This window comes from Centruroides vittatus, unplaced genomic scaffold, assembly GCF_030686945.1.
Source record: "Centruroides vittatus isolate TY-2023 unplaced genomic scaffold, ASM3068694v2 contig_926, whole genome shotgun sequence".
Classification (NCBI taxonomy): domain Eukaryota; kingdom Metazoa; phylum Arthropoda; class Arachnida; order Scorpiones; family Buthidae; genus Centruroides; species Centruroides vittatus.
In genome coordinates this window covers 3280922-3304535 of record NW_027122612.1, presented here as the reverse complement: position 1 = coordinate 3304535, position 23614 = coordinate 3280922, and the positions used below count along the sequence as shown (strand labels likewise).

At 29.5% G+C, this 23614-nt stretch overlaps 2 protein-coding genes across 3 annotated transcripts in view; one reads left to right on the top strand and one right to left on the bottom strand.

Annotated features, from left to right (window-relative positions):
• The window catches only part of LOC136984650 (nuclear pore complex protein Nup98-Nup96-like), a 70826-nt gene extending 54889 nt beyond the window's left edge, over window positions 1-15937 (top strand). For both annotated transcript variants that reach the window (XM_067281723.1, XM_067281722.1), the window contains 6 exons: window positions 2360-2450; window positions 5209-5312; window positions 9044-9158; window positions 11993-12129; window positions 14719-14816; window positions 15523-15937. In XM_067281723.1, coding sequence (XP_067137824.1) covers window positions 2360-2450; window positions 5209-5312; window positions 9044-9158; window positions 11993-12129; window positions 14719-14816; window positions 15523-15682 — 705 coding nt within the window. In that variant the 3' untranslated portion in view covers window positions 15683-15937. The remainder of the gene's footprint in view (window positions 1-2359; window positions 2451-5208; window positions 5313-9043; window positions 9159-11992; window positions 12130-14718; window positions 14817-15522) is intronic.
• A 1541-nt stretch (window positions 15938-17478) lies between these two features.
• On the bottom strand, window positions 17479-21594 carry LOC136984712 (thioredoxin domain-containing protein 9). Its single transcript, XM_067281809.1, has 2 exons — window positions 21481-21594; window positions 17479-18453 (listed from the first exon to the last, which is right to left on the bottom strand). Exon 2 carries the CDS (start codon window positions 18434-18436, stop codon window positions 17801-17803), a length of 636 nt encoding a protein of 211 aa, XP_067137910.1. The 5' UTR covers window positions 18437-18453; window positions 21481-21594; the 3' UTR covers window positions 17479-17800.
• Window positions 21595-23614: the final 2020 nt, after the last annotated feature.

The following is a 23614-nucleotide window of genomic DNA, read 5'->3' as shown; positions in this document are numbered from 1 at the left end:
TTGCATTGCCATAACTAACCAAACAAACAATGACTTTTTTCTTCCTGCCGCAGCATTATGAGTGCTGCATTGCAGTTTAAAGTGGACATAGCATACTAACAAGTCTCTCTATTTGGCTATTGGTGAGCACTATCAACCATTGTCTGCTTATATCCAGCTTCTGTATGTATCTTTTTCACCAAAGACTTACTTTTATTGCTCTGATTTGTAAAATCCTACAAGTTGTGTATTATCCTATGTTAGATGTCGAGTAATACAGTTATTGCCATGTTTATCTGCATTCATGTACAAATTTCATCTGTCCTTAAGTTTTGGATATGTGTTTATATTTTGATATAAGACAATTTTTTTTAATTAATATTATAATTTGTTTTTCAACGGATATAAAATGATATAATTTTGTTAAAAGCTCCAGATGTTATACAGTAAATGAATTTATATACAAATGTTAGTATGTTTTAAAGTAAAATTGGAAATTTTAAAACAAGTCTGAGCAAAGAAAGCCTTATCATCATATTTACTTTGCTTAGTTCCAAAAAATGAAAAACTGATTAAAATCTCTGACTGGAATGGAAGACTTTATATAGAAATTAATTTCAATATTTATATTTATCAATTATAGTTTTTCTCAGAATAAGAATGGAGTCAATGTTTATTATGTTTCACGTGTAAAGGAAAATAGCTTTGTGTTCAGTATAAAGTATAACAACATATATAGAATGTATACTAGAAAATTTGGTTAAAGTATACCTAGGTAACCCCTATGGCTGTGCTTCCGGTTGCCGTCTTGTTTGCGAGATGCGCGTGTGCAAACAAGATGGTGACCGTCAAAAATTACCGATACATGCCTATTTTTAAAATTCTTTTTTAAAATAAAACATTTTTAAAACGTAATTTGCTACTTACTTTTTCCTGTGCTTCTATTTTATTTTCTTATATTTTTCCTGCTTGATGACTTGGTTATACTTGTTTTATGGAACCTTCCATTCTCTAAATTGACGATCTGACTACTTTTTTAGTAGACGTTTACTTCTTTTCTTACATTTTCAGGTATTCCTTTCTTCTCTTAGATGGGTTCAGGACTGTAGACACTCACGTTCTAAACAAATCCAAACCTTTTCTAATAATTACCAAAATAATTTCATTTTCCAGGTTTTTATCAGCCGACATATAACTTGTAAAAAACATTAACGAAATTTTCTTACTTTTTAAATTAAAAAAATAAAAATAAAATGTACAAACTTTCAAATAACACCAACGCCATTCAAAAAAAAAAAAAATCAACGTGCACCTACTGTCTGCACCTTCGCCAAACTCAAAATTTGCATAATTCCTCATATTTTCCGAATGGAGAATTTTGAAGAAAATTTGCATATGAAAATGTCATGTGTGATCAGTGCCATCTTCATTGTATTTCTAATCGCGCATGCCGTTGAGATTACCGAAGTGCAGCCATAGGGGTCACCTAGGTATACTTTAACCGAAAGTTATAAGATGTGTTTAAGCTGCTATAATATATTTGAGATTACAAAAAAGTCGTCACATGACATCATATGATGTGTAATTTGAACTTTTGAGGTTTTTATTCTCTTCTATTTTAAATTTTCAATCCTTTTTGCCCGTTGGCTCTAAGAGGGCCCCTTTTTCATAACCATTGTGGGTTTGGCCAGGTATGAGAGACTGACCACCCACAGCTGCTCATCCAGATTCAATTCCAGAGAATTCTATTCTTTGTAAATTTTGTTATTTAGCTATGACATTAGACTGATACAAATTCAAGATAATCACCTTGGCTTCATTTTTACTCTAGGAAATACTATAATAGTTTTAATTTCCTGAATAATGAAACATGCTATTTTAATGACTTGAGAATGATTCTTTGCATACTTACTAGTTTACAAATAGCATATATTCATTTCCTAACAATGAAAGTTTTTTAGGATTTACGATGTTTTATTCTTTTAAACTGGAAGACGTTATTATGAGAATCAAAAATTTATGCTGTTCAGAGATTTTTATTTGTTTAAAAATAGTCCAGATAGTCATATGGTAGTCATGATATATACTATAATGCTACAGTGGTAATCTAGATTTGAATTTCATCCAGATCTTCATAAAATGTAGCAGATGTCATTCCCCTCTCATATTCACATTAGTTCGTTCAATTTAGAATTGAAACACACATAATGAATGCAAATGTGGTTAATCATGTAGTGTTTGAGCTTTACAGTCTTTCATTCACTAATCAATCAGTCTGTAACAATTTCAGTATGTTTAAATTGTTGTATTTGTTTTAAAAAATTTAATAATAAATATAATTATTTATTGTTTTTATATTCATTTATTAATTCTTACACAGATGATTGAAATGAAGATATTAAGGAAGGAAGTAATCAATAATGAAATGAAAAAAATTATTGGACAAACAGTTTCAAGAATATTAATTGAAGGTATTTTTAAAAATAATTATGAGAATAATTTTTTTACTTTCCTGGCTGTTATATATATAATAGAGTACGTATGATGATCAGTCAAAAAATGGTCCCATTAGATTTTTAAATTTTTGACTCGGGACCTTGAAATGTTGAAAAATGCAAAAAGTTTTGGGTTTTTTCTGTTTGTGTGCATGTAAAGCTTAGTTCACACTGAGTGAATAGCAAAAGCAAATGAGAAAAGGTGAAAGCAATTGCGAATTTTAAGGAGCCAATCATTTGCAAGCGAGAGAAAACATTATCTCAAAAAACAAAATGGCTGATTCCAATATTCCATTGTTAACCACGTTTGTTTATTTATTGAGAAAGAAAGATACGTCAAAAAGAAAATGATGCTGGGTGAGAGGAATATTAAAAATCCGTAATTACAAATTTACTCTATTGCGTGAGAAAGTTTCTGTAGCCATCTTGAAAACAAGAACCATGTGACAACTAATACGATTGGTGGCAAAATTTTTTTGCTAGCAAAAAAGCTCGACAGTTCTGAACTTCGAAGCGATTGGTGAAATGGTAAAATTTGCCGGAAATGACGCCGTGTCTGACGTGTTAATCGCTCTATTTTTCGCTTTTGCCGTAGAATTGCGTTCAGTGTGAACTAAGCTTTAGTGTGTGTGTGTGTGTGTGTGTGGGAGGACACAATTTTGTTCACCCATTTTGAAGCTTAATAACTCCTGTCTTTTGTCAAAAATTTCTGAAATTTTGCAGGAGGTTTGTGCATTAGAGGGATTGATGCTATTAAATTTTGGTGGTTAAAGGTCAAGGGGGTGGGAAGATAAAGAGGTTGTGTGTCATATCTCCATGGTGTTGTACTTAACGAAGACTTTACTTGTTATTAGCATTTACAATTTTTTTTTATAAAACTCATCTTCACCTCAAAATTAAGATTGTTGCCATTTTAAAGTAATCAAAAATATAAAAAGATTTTGTAAAATAAAATAGCATAACAGATTGCGCCACCACAGTTTTAAATGTTTTTGCTGGGAAAGTCATGCAACTCTTTGCTGGTTTATATTAATTTTAATTGATTATCATATATCAATGGAGAAAGCTAATAAACCTTAATTCTTTCTGATATACATTAACAGTTTGCAAAAAGATTTCTCATATTTATCAACTAAAATTTTAATATTAAATATTGATGGCCAGATAGGTGAGAAGTTAACGCATCATACCACCCTAGGTGAGAATTCAGGTGAATAGGTAGTTGAAAACCCCTAGGAATTTTTCAAGGTCTGTCTCTGATATGTTAGTAGAACCTCAGTTATCCGAGCACTGATTAACTGAGGTTCTGCATTATCCGAAGTGAACCTGTAAGTGAATACATTATGCTTCTTACACTATTATTCATACAAGAAAGTTTAAAATGATACTACATATTAAAAGATGATTTGTTTCTGATACCTTTTATCATTTAACTTCAATGCGAGATGAATCATTTGCATTAAAATGTACATACAACAATGCAGATTTTTAATTTTTAAAACTATTGTATATGTATTAGCTGTATAATCTATACTAATATTATAAAGAGGAAATGTTTGTAAGTTTGGATGTAACAGGTAATCTCCGAAACTACTCATCCGATTTCAAAAATTCTTTCACCAATATTTAGAATGGACCTTCAGGGTGGACATAGGCTGTATATTATTCCTTTAAACATTCATATAAATTAAAAGATATCATCTAGGATTAAGGCTTTTATGTTTAACAGGTGGCACTAACTTCGACCATTTAAGTTTGCTTTTCTGTGAGGCATTATGCTTTTCTGTGAGGGTGAACTAAAGCAGGTCATCTGATCAACTAGATAGATAATCTATATAAATAAAAATGTAATGTTTATTTGTTCCTACCGATTCCTTTGAAATTTTGACACAACGTTGCATTCGAATACGCACGTGTTTTTATATAATATACATGTCGAAATTTCCCCCACTGGGGGAGATGGACAGGATTAAGGCTTACCTGAAGAACTTGGCTTCTATTTATACTATTTTAGATGCGGTTTTTTGCGTTTTTGATTGTGTTTCAATAGGGTACATTACGAAATATACACTAAAAAGGGATTTTTCGATATTCCCCCGTAGGGGAGAGGGACAGGATTAAGGCTTACCGTGAAGAACTCGGCTTCTATTAAACTATTTTAGATGCAGTTTTTTGTGTTTTTGATTGCATTTTAATAGGGTACATCAACAGAATGTATACTAAGAAGGGATTTTTTAAAATTCCCCCACGGGAAAGTGTTATACATTTATAATAGATACATTTTGAGCCACAACAACGCGTGGCCAGGTCTGCTAGTAAATGATATATAACAATGATATTTTTTACATGATTAGATTCACTAAGGTGTAAAAAGAAGCTTAAAAGTGATATGCCGTATACATCTCTTAAACTTGTAACTTTTTAATTTAAAGTGACTGTGACCATCTGTTTTATCACATTTTTGGTTATCCAAGGTAGCATCGGTTCACATTACATTGGATAATTGGGTTCTATTGTATAAAGATAAGAATAACTAATAATTAACATAAAAACTCTTTTCACTTGTCAAGTTAATGATAATTAATTTTGTACTAATTATAAACCATATCCTGATTTTAAAACATTATAAGTATATGAACCATATTTTTTTCAAATTCAATGAATTCATAAACAAATATGATTTGTATTCTAGCCAGTTTAAGAATGTAAAATTATGTATTAAAATATTTTTTAGAATTGTACCATGACAAACAAATACAAGTATCAGGAGAGAAGTTTTGCAGGTTGTTGATCCAAATATCACATAAGATTATGGAGGAAATTGAAAATAAAGCTTATGTAAGGATTTTTTTATATTATAATTTTATTATTTTTATCATGTTAATAGATTATTATTTTGTAACCATTAGATGAAGTTTATTAATAATTAAAAGTACAGTCGACTTTGCATAAATCGACACCCGGATAACTCGACGCTCGTCGGTTACGTAGTCAGTTTTTGTGGTCCCGGCCGACTTACGTAGGCATTAATGTTATTAACCTTAAAAAACTCAGTTTACTTGACATCGTTTAACTTGTCACCACTGGATAAATCAACATACTTTTTCTGTTTCACACTTTTTAGAATTCTGATAAGTCGACTCCCCCCTGAAAAATGAGTTTACACCACACAGCTTATTGTACGGTGTAAACTCATTTTTTCAGGAGGGGAGTCGACTTATCAAACGTCTAAAAAGTGTGAAACAGAAAAAGTATGTTGATTTATCCAGTGGTAACGAGTTAAACAATGTCGAGTAAACCGAGTTTTTTAACATTAATAACATTATCGCCTATGTAAGTCGGCCGGGACCACAGAAAACTGACTAATTAACCTATGGTGTCGAGTTATCTGGGTGTCAAGTTATGTGGAGTCGACTGTATTTAATTAAATTAGATCACTAAAATTTAATTAAATAATTACTGAATGCAAATAAAAGGTATTATTTTATTAAAATATTTAATTATGTGATATAAATTTAAGCATATATGTTTGATTGATACAGTAAATTGCAATGTAGTGTAAACCAGCAGTTCTAAACCTTTTTTTTCCACTCATATACCACCCGATCATTCTGTATTATAGACTTATAGTGCTAATGAATACTTCTTGTGTACCACTGATTGAGAACTGCTGGTATAAATTGTATTCTAATGATTAATATATATTTACTGAAATGAATAAATATATGAAGCGTGCAATGCCATAATGTTGTAAATGCCAAAAAACAAACTTTTTAGGAGAGAGAAAAAACACTTTTTCTAATGAACAAACTTTAATCAAATGCTATAAAAATTATTTTAACAATTTACACTTTGGAATAAAACATTGGGTTTAATTTCAAACACCTAAGTATGATGGTAAGGAAACAAAAAAAGTTTAAAAACAGGGTTAGAGCCATAACGTTGTAAATGCCAAAATTGTGCAAGTGCATAAAGTTGTAAATGCCAAAAACAATTGCAATCATAAAATTAATGTTTCTACAGCTGAAAAACAGTACCAAAAACTTGCATTTAAATTATTAAACACAATTTACAAATTCAATATCAATTTTGACATTAAAAACTGGCAATAATCTATTAGTGACTGCTTCCTGGCTTCAACAATGTTGGGCCCACAGTTTTGGTACTTGAACTGGGCTGTAATCTTTATCAATTGTAATATAATTATGATAAATAAAGGAAAATATAAACAATAAGATATTAATTTAGTGTAATAAAAGTTAAAATGTATTTAAAAACTTCAAATTTGAAAGATTAATGGAAGTCCAAATATCATTTTGAAATATCAAATAATAAGGTGATACAGGTTAACTATTAATAAACTGGGATTCAGTTATCTGGTTCTGCGTAAAAAACTCACTGGGTTACAAATTGGAATAACAAAATGATGTAAATGTAAACCGTAACATTTTACGCGCCAAAAGTCACATGGCTTGCACTTTGGCGCTTATAACGTTATGGCTTGCACATAAATTCATCTTCAAAATATAGCCACTTAGAGCGCCACTATTGCCACAATATCTTTTTGTAGGAGAAAACATTGCATTTAAAATTCATTTCTTCAATAAAACGTATTTTGAGAAAAATGGCATTTACAACCTTATGGCATTGCACACTTCATATAGAATTCTGTAAAACAGCTTAATATCTTTTGTTTTTTGAAGTGCGTCAGATGTTAAATTTTTGTTTAATAAATTAAGACATAGTCGCTCTGGAAACAACAACTATTTATTAAACAAATCTTTTGTTTTGTTTGCAAACAGCCTAAAATTAATAACTGCCTTATACTGATCACTATATTTAAGTAATTATAAAAATATTAGTTTTTCTCAAATATTCATTGAAATAAATTATTTAAATACAAATGCAAACCCAATTTTTGATTACAATTTATTTTCACTAATTTATTGATGTTTATTATTATTAATTTTAATTTGAATCAATGCCATATATGCTAATTTAAGGTTAAAACACTAACCATGAGTTTCCATTAAAAGCAACAAACATAAACACTCAGATCTAAAATGGAATTTTAGGCCTGATTTAGATGAAGCAGTCAACATCTGTTGTGTAAAACTGTCACTTGTGACTAAAATGCTCCATTTTGCTTCATTTTAAATGATATCACTTCCATCTAGTGACACAAATCTGTATATGTGTAACTATCTCATAAAGAATCAGAAAAATTGAACTTTTATGGATGTAAATACAGAGTGGATTAAGATGTCAAAATAGCATAGACAAAGGTTAAAAGAATATGGCAGATTTCCCAAATCTCCCAGCACCATTTCTGAATGCATATCCTAACAGTGTGTACTGTATGTGCCATGGAATTATCAAGCAGGATAACGAGTTTGAGTACCAGCAGGTGAGGATGTTTCTTATGGATGCTGGGACAATGCTTCAGTCCAGATATAATAACACTTAAACAGACTGCAGGATGATATGCTAGATAACTCTGTCGCCAACATCGTTGCACCAAAAGTGCTGTGTGTATAATTATGAAACTAGTGTCAAATTGTTTGTAGTTAATGAGGATTAAAAAGAGCATTAAATGTTCCAGACATGTCTTATATTTTTTGAGATTAAAAAAAAATTGTTGCCACTACTTATCAGTTGACCTTCATATAAGGTCTTTTGAAATGCACATGCTCACAAGCTATGCAGTCACTTTTAGATTGAGAGTTTCAAATCCATTGCTTAATGTAAATATTAATGCAGCCAACAGCATGGACTTATGCATGACACAATGTCAACTGTTTGTATTTCATCTAAATCAGGCTTTATGAACAAAAAACAAATTTGTCCTTGCAAACTCTGACCCTAATAATAATGTCGGTTAAAACACAATAAAAAAGATGACGGTGACAAAGAAAATTATGAATAAATTAATTAAGGTTACTTTTTACTATATTACATACTGCTGTTAAAATTAATTATACACTCTTAGTTTATTTGTAATAAATAATTTTTAAAGTTCTTGTCTTTAATAGACTATTTCATTAAAACTAGATTAGAACTTCTATTCTAATATGTACACTTTCTAAATACATCTACGCTGCTGGCCATTAAAATTGCTACACCAGGAAGGAAAGCAAATGGCAGAATCTTGTTTATTGTACACATACAGTATAATGGGAGGAAGACATGGCTACATTGACAGGTAAGCTTGAGGTACAGAGCACCCAGCATGTACCCTTTCATGCAAGTTTCACGTTTGTTGCATGCAGCCTTCGTAGTGTAGCAATATCAATGGCCGGCAGTGTGCATCTGTCTAATTTTTAAACGAACAGGAGATAAAGAATATTTTACAAGATAATGTGTAACAAATAGTATAAATTTTACTTTTGATTCGAAAAATTTTAATTTAAAATTGAATTTTTTGTCAATATAAATCTTCATGTTTGTTTTATATTTATAATAATTTATTATAATTTTCCATTAAATGTTATCTTGAATAATTACATTAAAAATTTCTTGTATTGTATTTTAGTAATAATAATTTTTCATTTTTGCTTGTTATTTATAAGGTAGCAAAGGCATCTTGCATGAACAAATCAAAAAAAGAAATAAAAAATTTGTTGAAAACTTACTGGCATGGAAATTTCAAATTAAGTGATGCAACTATAGAAGCAATTATAAATGGTAAGATTAAAAATTTATTTAAATTTTGCATATTAATAATGTAAAAGTAATAGTTTATAATTATACTAATAAATTATTTTATCTTAAAATTCATGATATGTTAATAATACCTTATAATTTTTAAATTTTGTTATTGACAATGTTGCTGATTATCCAATTAAATTTTTATCACTAAAATTTTTAAATACTCTAAAACTTGTGGGACAAATTCTGCCTAAAACAGATTCTATTAATATAAAATGTGAATAGAATGATATATTTATTTAATTATCTGAGTGCTATAATAGTGGGACAAGGAGCGTAATATTTGGAATGATGTATGTTATATACCTCTGTTATTAATTCATATTAGTTACAACCTGTCAAAGACAAACTCAAATAAATATCGGATTGAAAAGCTCAACATAAAAACGATAGGAGTGAATCAAATTTATCAATATTTACTTTGTTATAAGATGAACTGTAGAAAATTGGTTAGTTAAATAATATAATTGACATTACTGAGTTCATAAATTGTTTTTAAGATAACACATGTCTGATATGTGAATTAGAGTTAGTACAATTGACAACACAACAACAATTAATGAAGTGAAATTCCACATTAAATCTAAATTTATTGTAAGACAAATATCTTTTGGGTCTTAAAAAAGAAAAACTCTACTCAATTTTGTGTTCAAGTTTGACAATTTCAGAAAATATTCTATTTATGCCATATTTCATTGTTGTATGTTCCCTGATCTAAGTCTATTTTGGTTTTAAAACAGTAGTTAGCTCCACTTTCTCAAAAGGAACATACTTCATAAATGTTAAATATTTCATCATTAATTATGACTAAGACAAATGCATAGAGAACTTGAATTTGAGCAAGTAAATCATCTAAGATGTCATCTGAAAGTCTACATTTTTAATGAGAAACACCAAGTGGTTTTATTTAGAACTTGTGCTTAGCATATAAATGTAACTTTATTTTCTGCTCATTTTAATAAACATAACAAATACTATGTCTAGATTGAAATTTGCTGAAAAAAATTATCTACAGTTTTGAGATTTTTCAGCCTGCCTAAGCCTGAAAAATCTGTTTAAGCTGGAAAATTTGTTAACTCCCAAGCAATTCTGGCTTTCACGGGTTTTACTGTAATGAGAATATTATCGAATGGGTCTGTTTTTTAAAATATCTGATTAAATTATCTCAGGTAAATAGTATGATTGCAAATAGTTATCAAGAGCGAGTAAAAAGAGTAAGTCCAACATGAATTTGATGTTTTGTTATATGTAGTATATTTGAAAATTTTGTGACATGACAAGAACCAGAAAAATATTCTTGAAAAACATTTTGCTATAGCCATATGGCCATGGAAAATAAGTTGTTGTAAAAACAGAATAAGGATCTCTTGTAATTGTGTATATACTTTGCATTTAGATTTTATTATCCATGATAAACTTTGGTCAAAAACTTTCCAAAATGGCTGATATTTCAATGATATGTAGTAAATGGAAAGTTATGAAATCAGCTCTTTAGTAGCTGCATGCAAGAATGCTGTGTGAAAAAATATTTTTTCAAGCATCTTGTAAACATTCATATTTCTTCTGTATTTTTGTGGAATTGAAAACTGAAAAATTACAAACTCTCAAAGAAGAATTAAATCAATCAAAAATATTTAAAATAAAAATAGTAAAATGCAAATATAAAGGAGCATAATGACAAAATTATAGATTTTTAAACTTATATGTTTGGTAAATGGTCCCAAAGGTAGGAAGGTAAGAGTAGCACCTGTTTTGAGGAGCATCAACTAGTCACTGTCAATCATCGTATCTAGTATTTTATGTAAATCACTACTGATGGATGCTGAAATTTGGCTTGGGCATGAATCTATGCTATCTACAGGGTCCTTGTTTAATATGGCTAACTAGGACCAAAAAGTTGCCACTTTAAGTGAATCTACATAAAGAGAGGATCATAAATTTGTAGAAAATTACATGAAAAATGTTTAATTGGGACTTTGTTGACATAATTTTGATAAGAAAATCAGAAAATGAAACAGAAAAACCAGCCAGGACCGAAATCAAAATGACAAACGCGTGCACAATAATGCATTTTGTGTATGTATCAATACACATGTAGGGTCATGTAGTGCAAGAGGAAGTTACCATCCACCAGGAAAACCTTGTGTGAGGAAAATTTTTAAGTGGTATTCAACAATTTTTTGATTACATAACTATGGAGACTCAAATAATGAATATTCATTAAACAAGGTCCCCTGTACCTAAATGTGCTATATGATATATGTAAGTTCAAGACTTTAAATGGCAAAAGGTTATGTTTACATGTCAAGGTGGCAATGTAAAATTTGCTATGTTAATCAAAAAGAAAATCTAGGCCGATCGATCCAGAGACAAGTCCCTTCTCCATCTCCTCTGTTGATACATTCCAGTCATAAACACATGATTAAATAAAAATGTGTGTAACTCTGAATAGAAACTACACTTATATTCTTTCTAAGATATTAAAATATGCTTAACCTGCCTTCTAATTGGACTATTTTTTCTTTGTGAAGCAAAGTTTATTTCAAATTTAACAGTTAAAATGTAGGATACAAAGTAAATTGTAGTATACCTTCAGAAAAAAACTTACTTGATTGTTAATAGATCAATCATTTCAATTATTTCTTAGTGGATCTATTAAATAACATGTATATTTAATTTTTCTCAGTTTTTTTTTTGTTTTAATATAATATATAATCAATGCATTAATATATTATTCACATTTACATTATGTTTTATCTTATTGTTATACATGCTTTGTTTAAATTCATTATAATTTATAATTGTTACAGAAATTTACCTTTGTTTAAAAGAATACTTGGAACAGCTTATATATTCTGAAAATGCTAAAAATTTGCATTGGAATGCAAAATATCAATTCTTCCAGGATGATGATAAAATTTCACAAGCTACAGAAGAAATTATTAAGGTAATAGTTAATAATTTGTTAATCAACTTTTAATTAGATGTAATATCTTTGTTTTAAGGGGGAAAAAATTATTCTTAGAGCATAAACTTTTAAATATAATTTTCGATAATCTGAAAAACTATTCTAAGTTACTGTTAAACATGGCTTTTTTCATGATATTTCTAGAAATGGCCACATAAATTTCTAGAAAAGAAATTAGTAGGTTTCTAGATTATCGATAAGGTTGCAGTACAGTTTACTGTTAAATATTACAGGAATGGCCAACAGGTTGATTGCAGCTCTTTTCTAATACCTTCTCTACAACAGCTGGCTGCTATAAAATTCTAAAATATAATTCATAATGATTAGTACATTTAAAAAATTAAAATTTGTAAAAAACAAAATTTAATTTGTCGTGCGGAACTTAGGATAGCTTCAGTACTCACTGGTTGATAATTACTGCTCTAGATATATAGTAATTTGTCATAACATTTTATCTGAATTTAACATATAAAAACTAAAAAAAATAAATTATATTTTATTTCAAAGTTAAAATGAATTACTCTTTTATATTTTTGTTTATTTCATTCATTGAAAATATGACAAGAATGCATCCAATAAAATTAATGGTTAATGCAAATACATTCATTCTCTGTGGCACTACTCAGAGTGAAACAGCACAATGTTAATTCACATGTTATATGACTCATTTGATATGTTCACTATTTAGTCATTTGCAGTAACATAATTTGTTTTGGGTTCTTATATTTGGTTAGTTTTTGTATATGTTTTTAGTGCATTTTATCTATTTTGTTAGGAAAAAAGGATGCAAATGATGGTTCAAAAATTCAAAGCAAAAAACATTTGTGGGTATGAAGTTACAATGCTATCAAGTCATAGCATTGTAACTTCATACCCACAGATGTTTTTGCTTTGAATTTTTTGAACCATCATTTGCATCCTTTTTTCCTAACAAAATAGATAAAATGCACTAAAAACATATACAAAAACTAACCAAATATAAGGTTAATTTGCTTATCAGCTTTCAACTAACAATGATATTTTTTTCAATGTAGCAATGTACTCAATATGCATGGTGCATGTCTTCATTCTCGGGTTTTCTTCTATTCTTAACTACATTTTAATCTAGGTATTATAAACAAATGTTATAATGTTAAGCAAAGCAGCACAAAACTGCATTTTGTGCTGCTTTGCTTAATGCTTCTTTTTCAGAACATATCCCAAGTGTTAATATGAGTGCATTTCTCAATTTTTAAATAAATAATTATTGATGATTCATTTAAAATATTCAAGTGACACAACTTACTGTATAAATGGATTTCACATCAATGAATTAATGTAAAATAAACATAACCTTAAAGTTTAAAAAAATCTGTTTTAAATAACTTTTTTTCTCACTTGTATCTGTTACTGTGAATGACTGAAATCTGGCGAATGTGGAGATTCTCCGGTGAATGTCGGCATTCACACAGTTGTTTCGAGTATGTATGAAATATTTGCTAAATATCATTATTTCTCACTTACACCAACATTCAGCATGCACTGATGTGAATATTGAATAAAAATATTGTTCCTAGCATTTAGTTGTGGAACAATTATTTTTTGCAATTAAGCGTGCATAGCCTTGCCTTCCACTTTTCGAATTAGTTGCGGCTGCTTCTCTCAGAGACATTTTTTACCTTACCTAACCTAAAACAAATGTAACAAACCTAAACTAACCTTAAACTAATATTAATAATATAACCAAATATTCGGTCTTTCGCCGATGGGCTCTCGTATGTGTTGACATTCACCGGAGAATTTCCACATTATCTAATTTCAGTCTTTCACAGTATCATAATCCATTTTATCTTTTGAAAAATTATGAAATTACAGGTATCCCTCGATTAACATGGTTAATTAATCCGATTAATTGATGCTACCTTGTATATCAAAATTGCATTAATCAAATATGGTATCTATGCTAAGTAAAGACAGCTGATAAAGCTGCATTAATTAAAATTTCTGCTGCATATATGAAGGGATTGCTACAATTAATTTTGTGCTTTAATCAAATCCTATATTAAGCAATGGATACTTGTAGAGATGAAGTATAAACTATATATATACTTACATACAATATTGTATTCTTTTATACAATATATCATGATCTGGTGTAAACTAGAAATGCTACAATAATACATAATCTGATCAATGAGCAAAAAATTCTAGTTATTCCGAAAATCAATAATTAATTTCTTGAATAGAATGGCTCTTGCTAAATATAATTTTGGCAAATAGTTTTTAATTGTAAAGGATGTAATAACTTTTAAAAATGGATTGTTATAAAACACTTCTCTTTTTAAACTTGCGATATGCATAAATTACACTTAAAATCAAATAATCCATATCTTTGAAATTGGTATTTTTCTGTTATCGAAGAATGATCACGATTATTCATTTATTTACTGTTTACAAAATTTCTTGTGGCTGTAGTTCCTGTAGTGTAATTTATAAGTGAAAAATATGATGATAAACATTTTTATATCACTAGATGATATTGCAAATTTTACTAGAGCTTATTAATTTAAAAAGTATCTTTTTTCACAGAATGAAATAAGTGCCTGCAATTTAGAAAAATTACATCCAGAAATATTACCTTTATGCCTTAGATTATGTACTGCAACAAGTCAAAATATAGATTACAAGTAAGTGAAAATTAAATTTTTAAACTGATATATTTTTATAAAAATAGATGATCTGAACTTATTGAATAAATAAAAACAAATGAATGATTTCTGTCTTGTAAGAAAATTAAAACGTGATCTAAGAAATATTCCAAAGGTCATTTAGATCGGTGCTGCTCAATCTAATTGGTACCATATTATTGTATTGTATTGGTCATCCTGGTATGCCTACATAACAGTAACTTTGTATTTAAATAAAGATAAAATTGTTTATAATATATATTTTTTAAATACAGGTACTCCTCACTTTATGACTTACCTGCTTAACTCGCACTTACGACCAATTGAGTTTCGACCTGCAATTCGGGGAATCCCCTTTCTCGGCTTGAGTGTTGGTCAGTGGCGAATGGTGACATGTGCACTAAGCGTACTATAATAGTCTTTTTATGAATAAATTTGAAGCTTGTTGCATAATTTGGATAATTTTACAACGATCCTATATTCCCGGCGCAAGCTCCTTGCTTATCGACCAATTCGCTTAACGACGTAGTCGTCGGAACGGAACTCGGTCGTAAAGTGAGGAGTACCTGTATAGCATTGTTTGTTCCCTTTCCTCAAGAAACTTTACGGACCACCACTTTGAGTAGATATTAGATTTAGATACTAAGTAGATTCTCTTTATGACTAAATGTTAGGAACAACTATCATTTTTATATTATTATTTCAGATTATGCCAATCAAAAACATCAAAGAAGACTGCATCATTTCTTCATACAGAACCAATGACTAAAAATAAAAACACAGATTATCTCTCTGCTCCATATCTGAATCACACCATGCAAGAAGCGACACACAACCACATGTCATTAACTATGGAATCAGATTAAAGCAAGTTTTCCAGATATATTTTAATACTGTAATTTAGCAATATAATGTAAATAAGAGTTAATGTTATTTTGACATCCAAAATTATGTCATCGTCATCTAAAGAATTTATTACTATAATGTGCATAATGTTATTGTAACAGATTTCTTAAATTTTTGAATGAATATCATCAGTTTTTAAATTTTTGGAAGATTGTTTAGTTAACTACATCAAAAAATCATTTCTTTTTTTCAATATGTAACTATATTGTGAATAAATAGAAGTCATCTAAAGATGTTTTTTTAATCATATTTTCTTCAATTTTTCCAATTTTGGATTATTCTAAATTCTGTTTCAGATTTACAAATTAATATAAATTTCAAATTCACATGACAATGAATAATGCTTTAGTTGTAACAAGGAAACCTTGATATAAGTTTATACTTTGTAAAAACAAAACATTTGTGATTCTAGCCCATAATAATGATTGAATATATTCACAAAACATGTTGACATTAATCTGTATTATTTTATGACAAGTGGTAATCAATAATATCTAATAAGTTTATAAATTGTATTAACAAAAGAAGTCATTTTTAATTTATAAACACAGTCGGGATGTTCCTTGATTAGAAATATACTAATAAAGCACACATCATTCTAGCAGATACACGTATTTTGTATGTATACAAATTTGAAGAGGATGTTCATGTTAAATCAAGTGTCATCATCTACGAGTGGTGAACCTACAGCACGTGTGCTCAAAGTGGCATGTCAGCAGAAATCATCTGGTACATAAATCAAAATTGTATGATATATTATCACCTGTCTTTTTCAATTATTCTTTCAGTTTATCACTTGATCCTTTTTTTTCAATCACCGTCTTTACATTTATTCTAATTAAAGCATATTCATTTCATTTCTTTAAATATTGTTATTCAAAGTCTAAAACTTTAGCACTCATTTTTAAAGGTAAGTATGCTTACTGTAAGGTACATGGACTCAGAAATATTCACCATCCCTGATCGAGGATAATTAGATATACTGTATATATCATTAAGTACATACAGTACGTTACTTTTTTTTATTGGAGATGAATAGAATTGAATAAATTATTGAGTAATTCAATAAAGTAAAAATGGCTTCTACAGATAAGTCTTGTGAACCTTGGGAACCTTTGTGTTAAAAATGGCAGAGGATCATTTTGAGACAAGGACTGCTTATCGGGATGACAATGCTGCCAATTTGTGCTCGAATATTGAAGCAATGGCTTGTAGAAAAGTGTGTTCCATATTTAGATTGGTCCTCAATAGTCCAGATTTCAATTCAATTGAGAACATTTTGCATCATTTGAAGAAACTGATCCACAAGAAACCACTGTTATATATCAGAGCTGAGCAAAACATCCACAGTGTCACCAATGCCAAAACATATTCAGCAGTAATTGATGCCAAAGATAGTGCAATGCATTTTAACTACACCTATTCCATACTTTTATCTCCAGCTAGTTGTATATCGCAACTTTTATCTCAACTTATTCCTCTACTCTTGACGGATCTTTTGTAATTACAAAAATATACGTATGTGATAATATTGTTGCATACTATCTTTGCATTTTCTTTTATGATCTTTGTGTCTATTAATTGCAATTGTTTTGGTGCACATTGAAAGAAATTCCACTTTTAAGCAAAAGTTTTTTTGTATATGAATGTGTACACTATTTTGATAGTGTGTGGTTTAGAAGTAATTTAAATTTCAGTGTCTTTTTAGAAAGATTTTGATGGCTTGATATATGTTAAATATACAGAATAGTTGGAATATTTTACATAATTTAATCATTTTATTAACATTATGATGAAAATACAGTAACACTAAGATTTTTGTCAGACATTTAATATGGACTTCTCCCATTACATTCTTTTGAAACTGTTCATATGGAAGAGACTCAAAATCACTCTGTTCAATGCACTTTTTGAGAACAAATATTGTTAACAAATAAAGTTGATAATTAGAAATATGTACAAAACACAATCAAGTAATGTTTAATAATAAAATACTTAAAATACATAACAAAATTTTAGGTAAAAAAAAAATTTTTCCCTATATTGGGGAATTGCAATTTGTTCTGAAACAAATACCATTAGTCGTCATCGTCACTGTCATTAGTATTTTGTTTACCACGAATAATTTTTGACTGACTTCTAACATTAAGTGGCGGCGGTGCACTGTCGTGATATTGAATGATACCGGCCTGTGCTATTCTCCATGCCATTGTATCAGTTGAGAAATCATCAATACCTCCTAAATCATCAAATCCCACAATGTAATCTTTTACTTTGCCATTTTTGCATAATGCGATGGTTGGAAGTATTCTTATCTTTAAACGATCTGTCAAAAATGGTGCACGTTCTACATTCAATTTGCAAAATTTAGCTTCTATATGCTTCTTTGCCAAGATCGAAAGATGTTTATCCACAATTTGACAGCGGAATGTGCTCGGTTTATAAAAATGGCAGACGACGTTTTCGCTTTTCTTGCAAATGTCGAAGAACTCTTTTTCTTCCGCAATCTCGTCATATTCGCCGTGACCTTTTGACAGCCACTCTCTTTTCAGTTTCTCTTGTTTTTTTAACTCTTCTAACCGTCTTCTTCGTAGAGCTTCGAGATCGTCTTCGTCCATTCTCTCCATTTTCTCTATTTCCTCGTCTAATTTCTCTTCGACAATTTTCGCAGCTTGGAGAAGCTGCGATTCGATCGCTTTCTGAATTTCTGCCATAACTAGTTCTGTTTTATCTGAAAAATAACAGGTAATAAATCTTAATCCATATAAACTATTTTTTTTCTCTCATTTATTAATCTTACATAAAATATTCTATATTGAGATATTGTTATAAAAATTGTTAATTGGGTCCTTTTTCTGGACATGTCATAGTGCCACAGTCTTTCCTCAACACATGAGATTAGCCAATCTTCCATCTTGTTCAAAGAGAATTGTGGGAATTTACAATAAAGAAAATGACTTTCTCTAGTAGACAATACATACATAATGTGTCTATATACAATCGGTCCTTTCTCACATGTCCTGGCTTTAATTTTAAAAAATGTAATTCATTTTAATTGTGCTGCCACCACTAGAGAGAAATGATGGACTATTTTACATTTGGAGGCGGACGAGAAGCCTCAAATAAAAGCTCGACTCTGCCATGGAATTGTCTTATCCCTCATCTGCCCGAGAAACGACAGATTGTTTATAGACACATTATGTATGTATTGTCTACTGGAGAAAGTTATTTTCTTTATTGTAAATTAAATTGTCCTGGCTTAATTTTAAAAAATTAAAGGATTGTGGAAAGTTTATGTCGATTGGCCAATAGTTACGACAATAACAAATGTCGAATCTTGGCTAACTTTCGAATGACGAATGACCGAGAGAAAAATGCATCAGTAATGACTGATGTAAATGTTTTACAAAGTTTTTTTGATCAGGAAATGTTAAAAGACAGAAATAAAACATCAAAACTAACATGTGTATGGCTCCAGATGATGTGAAAATCAGAAAGGCCTAGGCCAGTCAGAAGTTGCAATAAGATCTGATAAATATATTTCTTAAATATCAATCAATTAATTTTGATCTCTGTTGATGATAATTGAGATTTCAATATCAAATCATTACCCATAACAACTCAAGAACTATGTTAATGGAAACCACAATAATTATTTATAAAAATTAATGTACTGTACGTCTGCCTCCAGTGATAAATTATTTAGAAATTAATTTAAAATAATCGTGGAGAAGTAGCCCAGTTTAATATGGCAGTCATTTGGCATACGATAAACTGGGTTTTCCTATATTTTTCATAATGCCATCTATCAGAAAATAATAATAGTTCTCTCTCAAATTTAATACTACACAGCCGATTTTTACTTTTGAACCTGAATAAAAGAAAGAAAGAGTTACAATGTATAATACAATTAAACCTCAAATAAATAGTTAAAAGTTATTCCGCCAGACAAGAAAGCCTACTCCGAACCTGTTCGGCCACCAATATTTTAAGTCGCGCCGGGCTCTTTGGAGTAATGGAAATAAATGGAAAAACTGACGTCTAACCTCAGAAAAACAAACAGAATAGATCTATTCTAACTTGTTTAATTTCATTAAAGTTAAATATTAATCTTTCTAGTTGATTCTAAACAAACAATTGAACCGATTGTTACAAGCAACTCCAATTAAAATTATACATAAAAATTATGCACTTAAAATTATATTTTAAATACATTTAGATGGTTTGTAAACCGATAATTATATATAACCATTAATAAACTTTTAGTTTTGTCAGAAAAATTATTAATTTATCAAAATCAATACTCTGTTCCTAATTTTGAAGCAATACTTTTCAAAATTTTTAATGCTAGAGTTTTTTTAATTATCAAAACAATTGTTATATAAACACAAAACCATTTAGTTATTTTTATTGAAAAATAACTTGTTAAATAACTTTTAACACAGTAGATTTATAGATATTACCTGCTGCTAAGACATGTACTACAATAATTCCAAAATTTCAGATTTATACCTATTAAAATATAAACATTAAGTTATATCTTTGATAAATTAAACAAATGTAAACATTGATTATATTATCTGATGATTATATATAATAATTTGGGATATTTTGACAAAGAACTAAGAATTCTTTAATGCCACTTAGAAGTTGTTATCAGCCAGTTCAGTACTGATATTTTTAATAAAATACTATAGTAATGGAGTAAACAGGAATTTAGAAAAATATTTCTGCAATTAATTTGGATCTGTATCCAGAATTTCCATACAACTACTCTATTAAAAATTTTATTTAGCATTTCTTTTATAGTTTATACTTTTCTTTTTCATATGATTTGAGAAACGGTATTAATTTCAGGTTTATCATTCTTTTATTTTTAAAAATAATCTGGCAACAAATTATAATAGAGAGAAACTATCTATACTGGCAAATGTTTTCTTGCATATATGTTATACATTTAATAAGATTTTTTCTCTCATAAATGATCAATGCTCTGATAGAGTTGTAGGCATTCCTATGTAAGAAACAAAACCAAAAGGTAATAATATGATTTTTGGATTTATCTAACCTAAGTGAAAATTACAAAAGAAAAACTTTGGAATGGAACATTTTACCAAAGATTGCACCCGGATCTATGGATCCTTTCGCTTATATACGGTGGCGACATCCCCCGTATCCCAGCAACCGTGGTATCCCATTAAACGTACAATAATTGCCGGCAGAGATAAAATTAAGTATCCGTGTCTGTTAACCCGACGGAAATAAGTTACAACATTCCGATTCCCATAATTAGCAAAATTTCTGTAAGAAATAATTATTTTGGGGGCATTTATTAAAAACTTTGTTTGATTTATCATTTAGTTCATTACATACAAACTTCTTACCGTAGAAAGTTAAGTAAAATAACCTTTTATTACTTATAACTTTGATATTTTGTGGGAAAAATTACTTTAGAAAAGCAGATGGTTCTTTTTTTTTTTGAATTAAAAGACAAGATGCTGTACTCAATCAATATAATAACAATTTTACCAGGTAAATTATTTTAAATATTAATTTTCCATTGAATTAATTAAGAAGTTCCTTGAATGAGGCATCGTTTCTATAGCATTTGGTCACAAAGCTTAACACTACGCCCAACTCACTACACTACTAAATACAGAACAGTGTTAAAATAAACGATTTTTATATTATTTTCTGATATATTATACATAAAAACTATAGTGTATATGTTATATAGTTAGATGATAGAGTAACTTACTATCGATGAAATTGAAGATATTTACTCGTAACTAAAGGAGTGAAGAACGTACGTACAGTACGTTCAGAAATGCTCCAAGTAAGGCGGATGACGTCTCTTACACTGCGACAATTAATGAACTCAATCTAACGTAAGTAACACGACATCTGGTGGTATGTACGCTTCCCACTTAGAGTGGCCCCCTTTATTTATTTATTTTTTTACACAATGGAGTATATATTTTTTTCTTTCCCGGCTGTCATCCGGCCGCAACAGATTATTATTATAAAATGTATAATTTATTATCTTAATGATGTATTTAAATTAAATTTAACTTATAATAAATATTTTTAAACAACAAATAATAAATTTATTTAATGAAATAATATTTTAAAATAACAATTTTAAAAATGTTTATGTTAATAAAATTTAACAATAAAATTTTTATAATACATATAATACGTCAAATAAAACTATTATGTTGTCACAAAACGAACCTATCAAGTGACGACACAAACACGTGCTATTGGCCGCGTTTCTTTATGCAGCGAGAGTGTAGCGAAATGACGTCACGAACAGTGTTGGCCAATTAGAAACCAGTTTCAGTATCTGAATTAAAACTGAATTTAAATTAAATTATTATGTAAAACACGATACCTAAACTATGGCTGTCGGACCAAGTTTGGTCCGCGGCACGCATTAATATTTGAGATGTCTCGTATAAACGATAGTAATAGATCTACTGTTGATATATATACGAATATATATTTATGACTCGCTTTCCTACAATTTGGCCCACCAATCGAAAAGAATTGGCCATCACTGATCTAAAATGTTTGATTTTAATATATATACGAATATATATGTGAATGAAGTTTATAAAGTTTGATCTATTTATATTTTATATAAATAACATATTTTATAGAACCCAGATCAAGGTTTTGTTTCGTTTCGCTGTTTAAAACAGTATTTTAAATGTCATATAGAGAGGTTTCAAGTAGTAACCAAATTTTAAAAATATTATCCTTTTTCTGTTGGATGGTCATTCATTAATTGTTTACAATTTTTGAGCCACTTTTGATCTGTTGTATACAATGACATACTTTTGGCAAACCCCCTCCCTCAGTTACGTGTACGATAGTTCATGCGATGAACTTCATTGTTTCAAATATGATTTCTACATGAAATTACCTAAAAATCTCTAGAGGCCGGATGGCCGAGAGGTCAAAGTTCCGAGGTCAAGGTCAAGGGATCGAATCCGGACGCCGGATATGTCGGTCCCTGTCCCTCACCATCCGTCCGCCCCATTGTGGGCCTGGCCGAACCCGTAATGGGCTTACTATAAGAGGCCCTCTTAGTGCCCACAGGGCGGAAAGAGTTACAAAAAAAACTCCACTAGAAATCTTTAATGCTTCAACGAAAATTATTCATAATGGAATTTTAGCAAAATAATTACATAGAAATCTTCAGAAAAACCAATAATTTTGATTTAAACCTAAGCATGTTTCTATAGTAACATTATATAATTGCAATAACTAAAAATCGATAAGGGAGTCAATATTTAATATATTAAATGAGATCGATTCGGCGCTATTAAAATTTTATTGCATCTTTTGACATCTCCTGACTTTCTGGTAATTCTGAGTAGAAATTTTCTCAAATATGTCCGAGCCAAATAAAAAAGAACGAAGAACCTGTTTATTGGGATGTTTCGGGATTGTGTTTTTCGTAGCAGGAGTTACTGTTTATATGATATTTCCTGAAATTGTACAGTCCATGGTATACGAGGTGAGAATTTCCAAACTTTGTAAAAAGAATGAAATTGTTGCTTTAACTAAAGATTTGCGTATCTATGAAAACGAATATAATTTTTGTTTATAGTTATTTTCTTGTATTGTATCGGCTAGTTTGTCACAAGCTTCTAGGCTATATCGCCCGTGGTAAAGTATGACATAATTGTCATGTAATAGTAGTTGTGTGTGTTTATGATGGTCGTTACGCGGGGAATAATGCCTTTCGGGAGGTCTTTTTAAGGGTAACTAGCTCTTAAATTAATTAAAAATCTATTAATGTGAGGTAGATAATAAGGACTTATCACAACAGTGATAATAAGCACAAACACCAAATTATCAATGGAGTACATTTAATAAAAATG

Coding starts and splice junctions, on each gene's coding strand:
- LOC136984712 (XM_067281809.1), bottom strand. CDS start 18,436: ATGGCAGAAATTCAGAAAGCGATCGAATCGCAGCTTCTCCAAGCTGCG.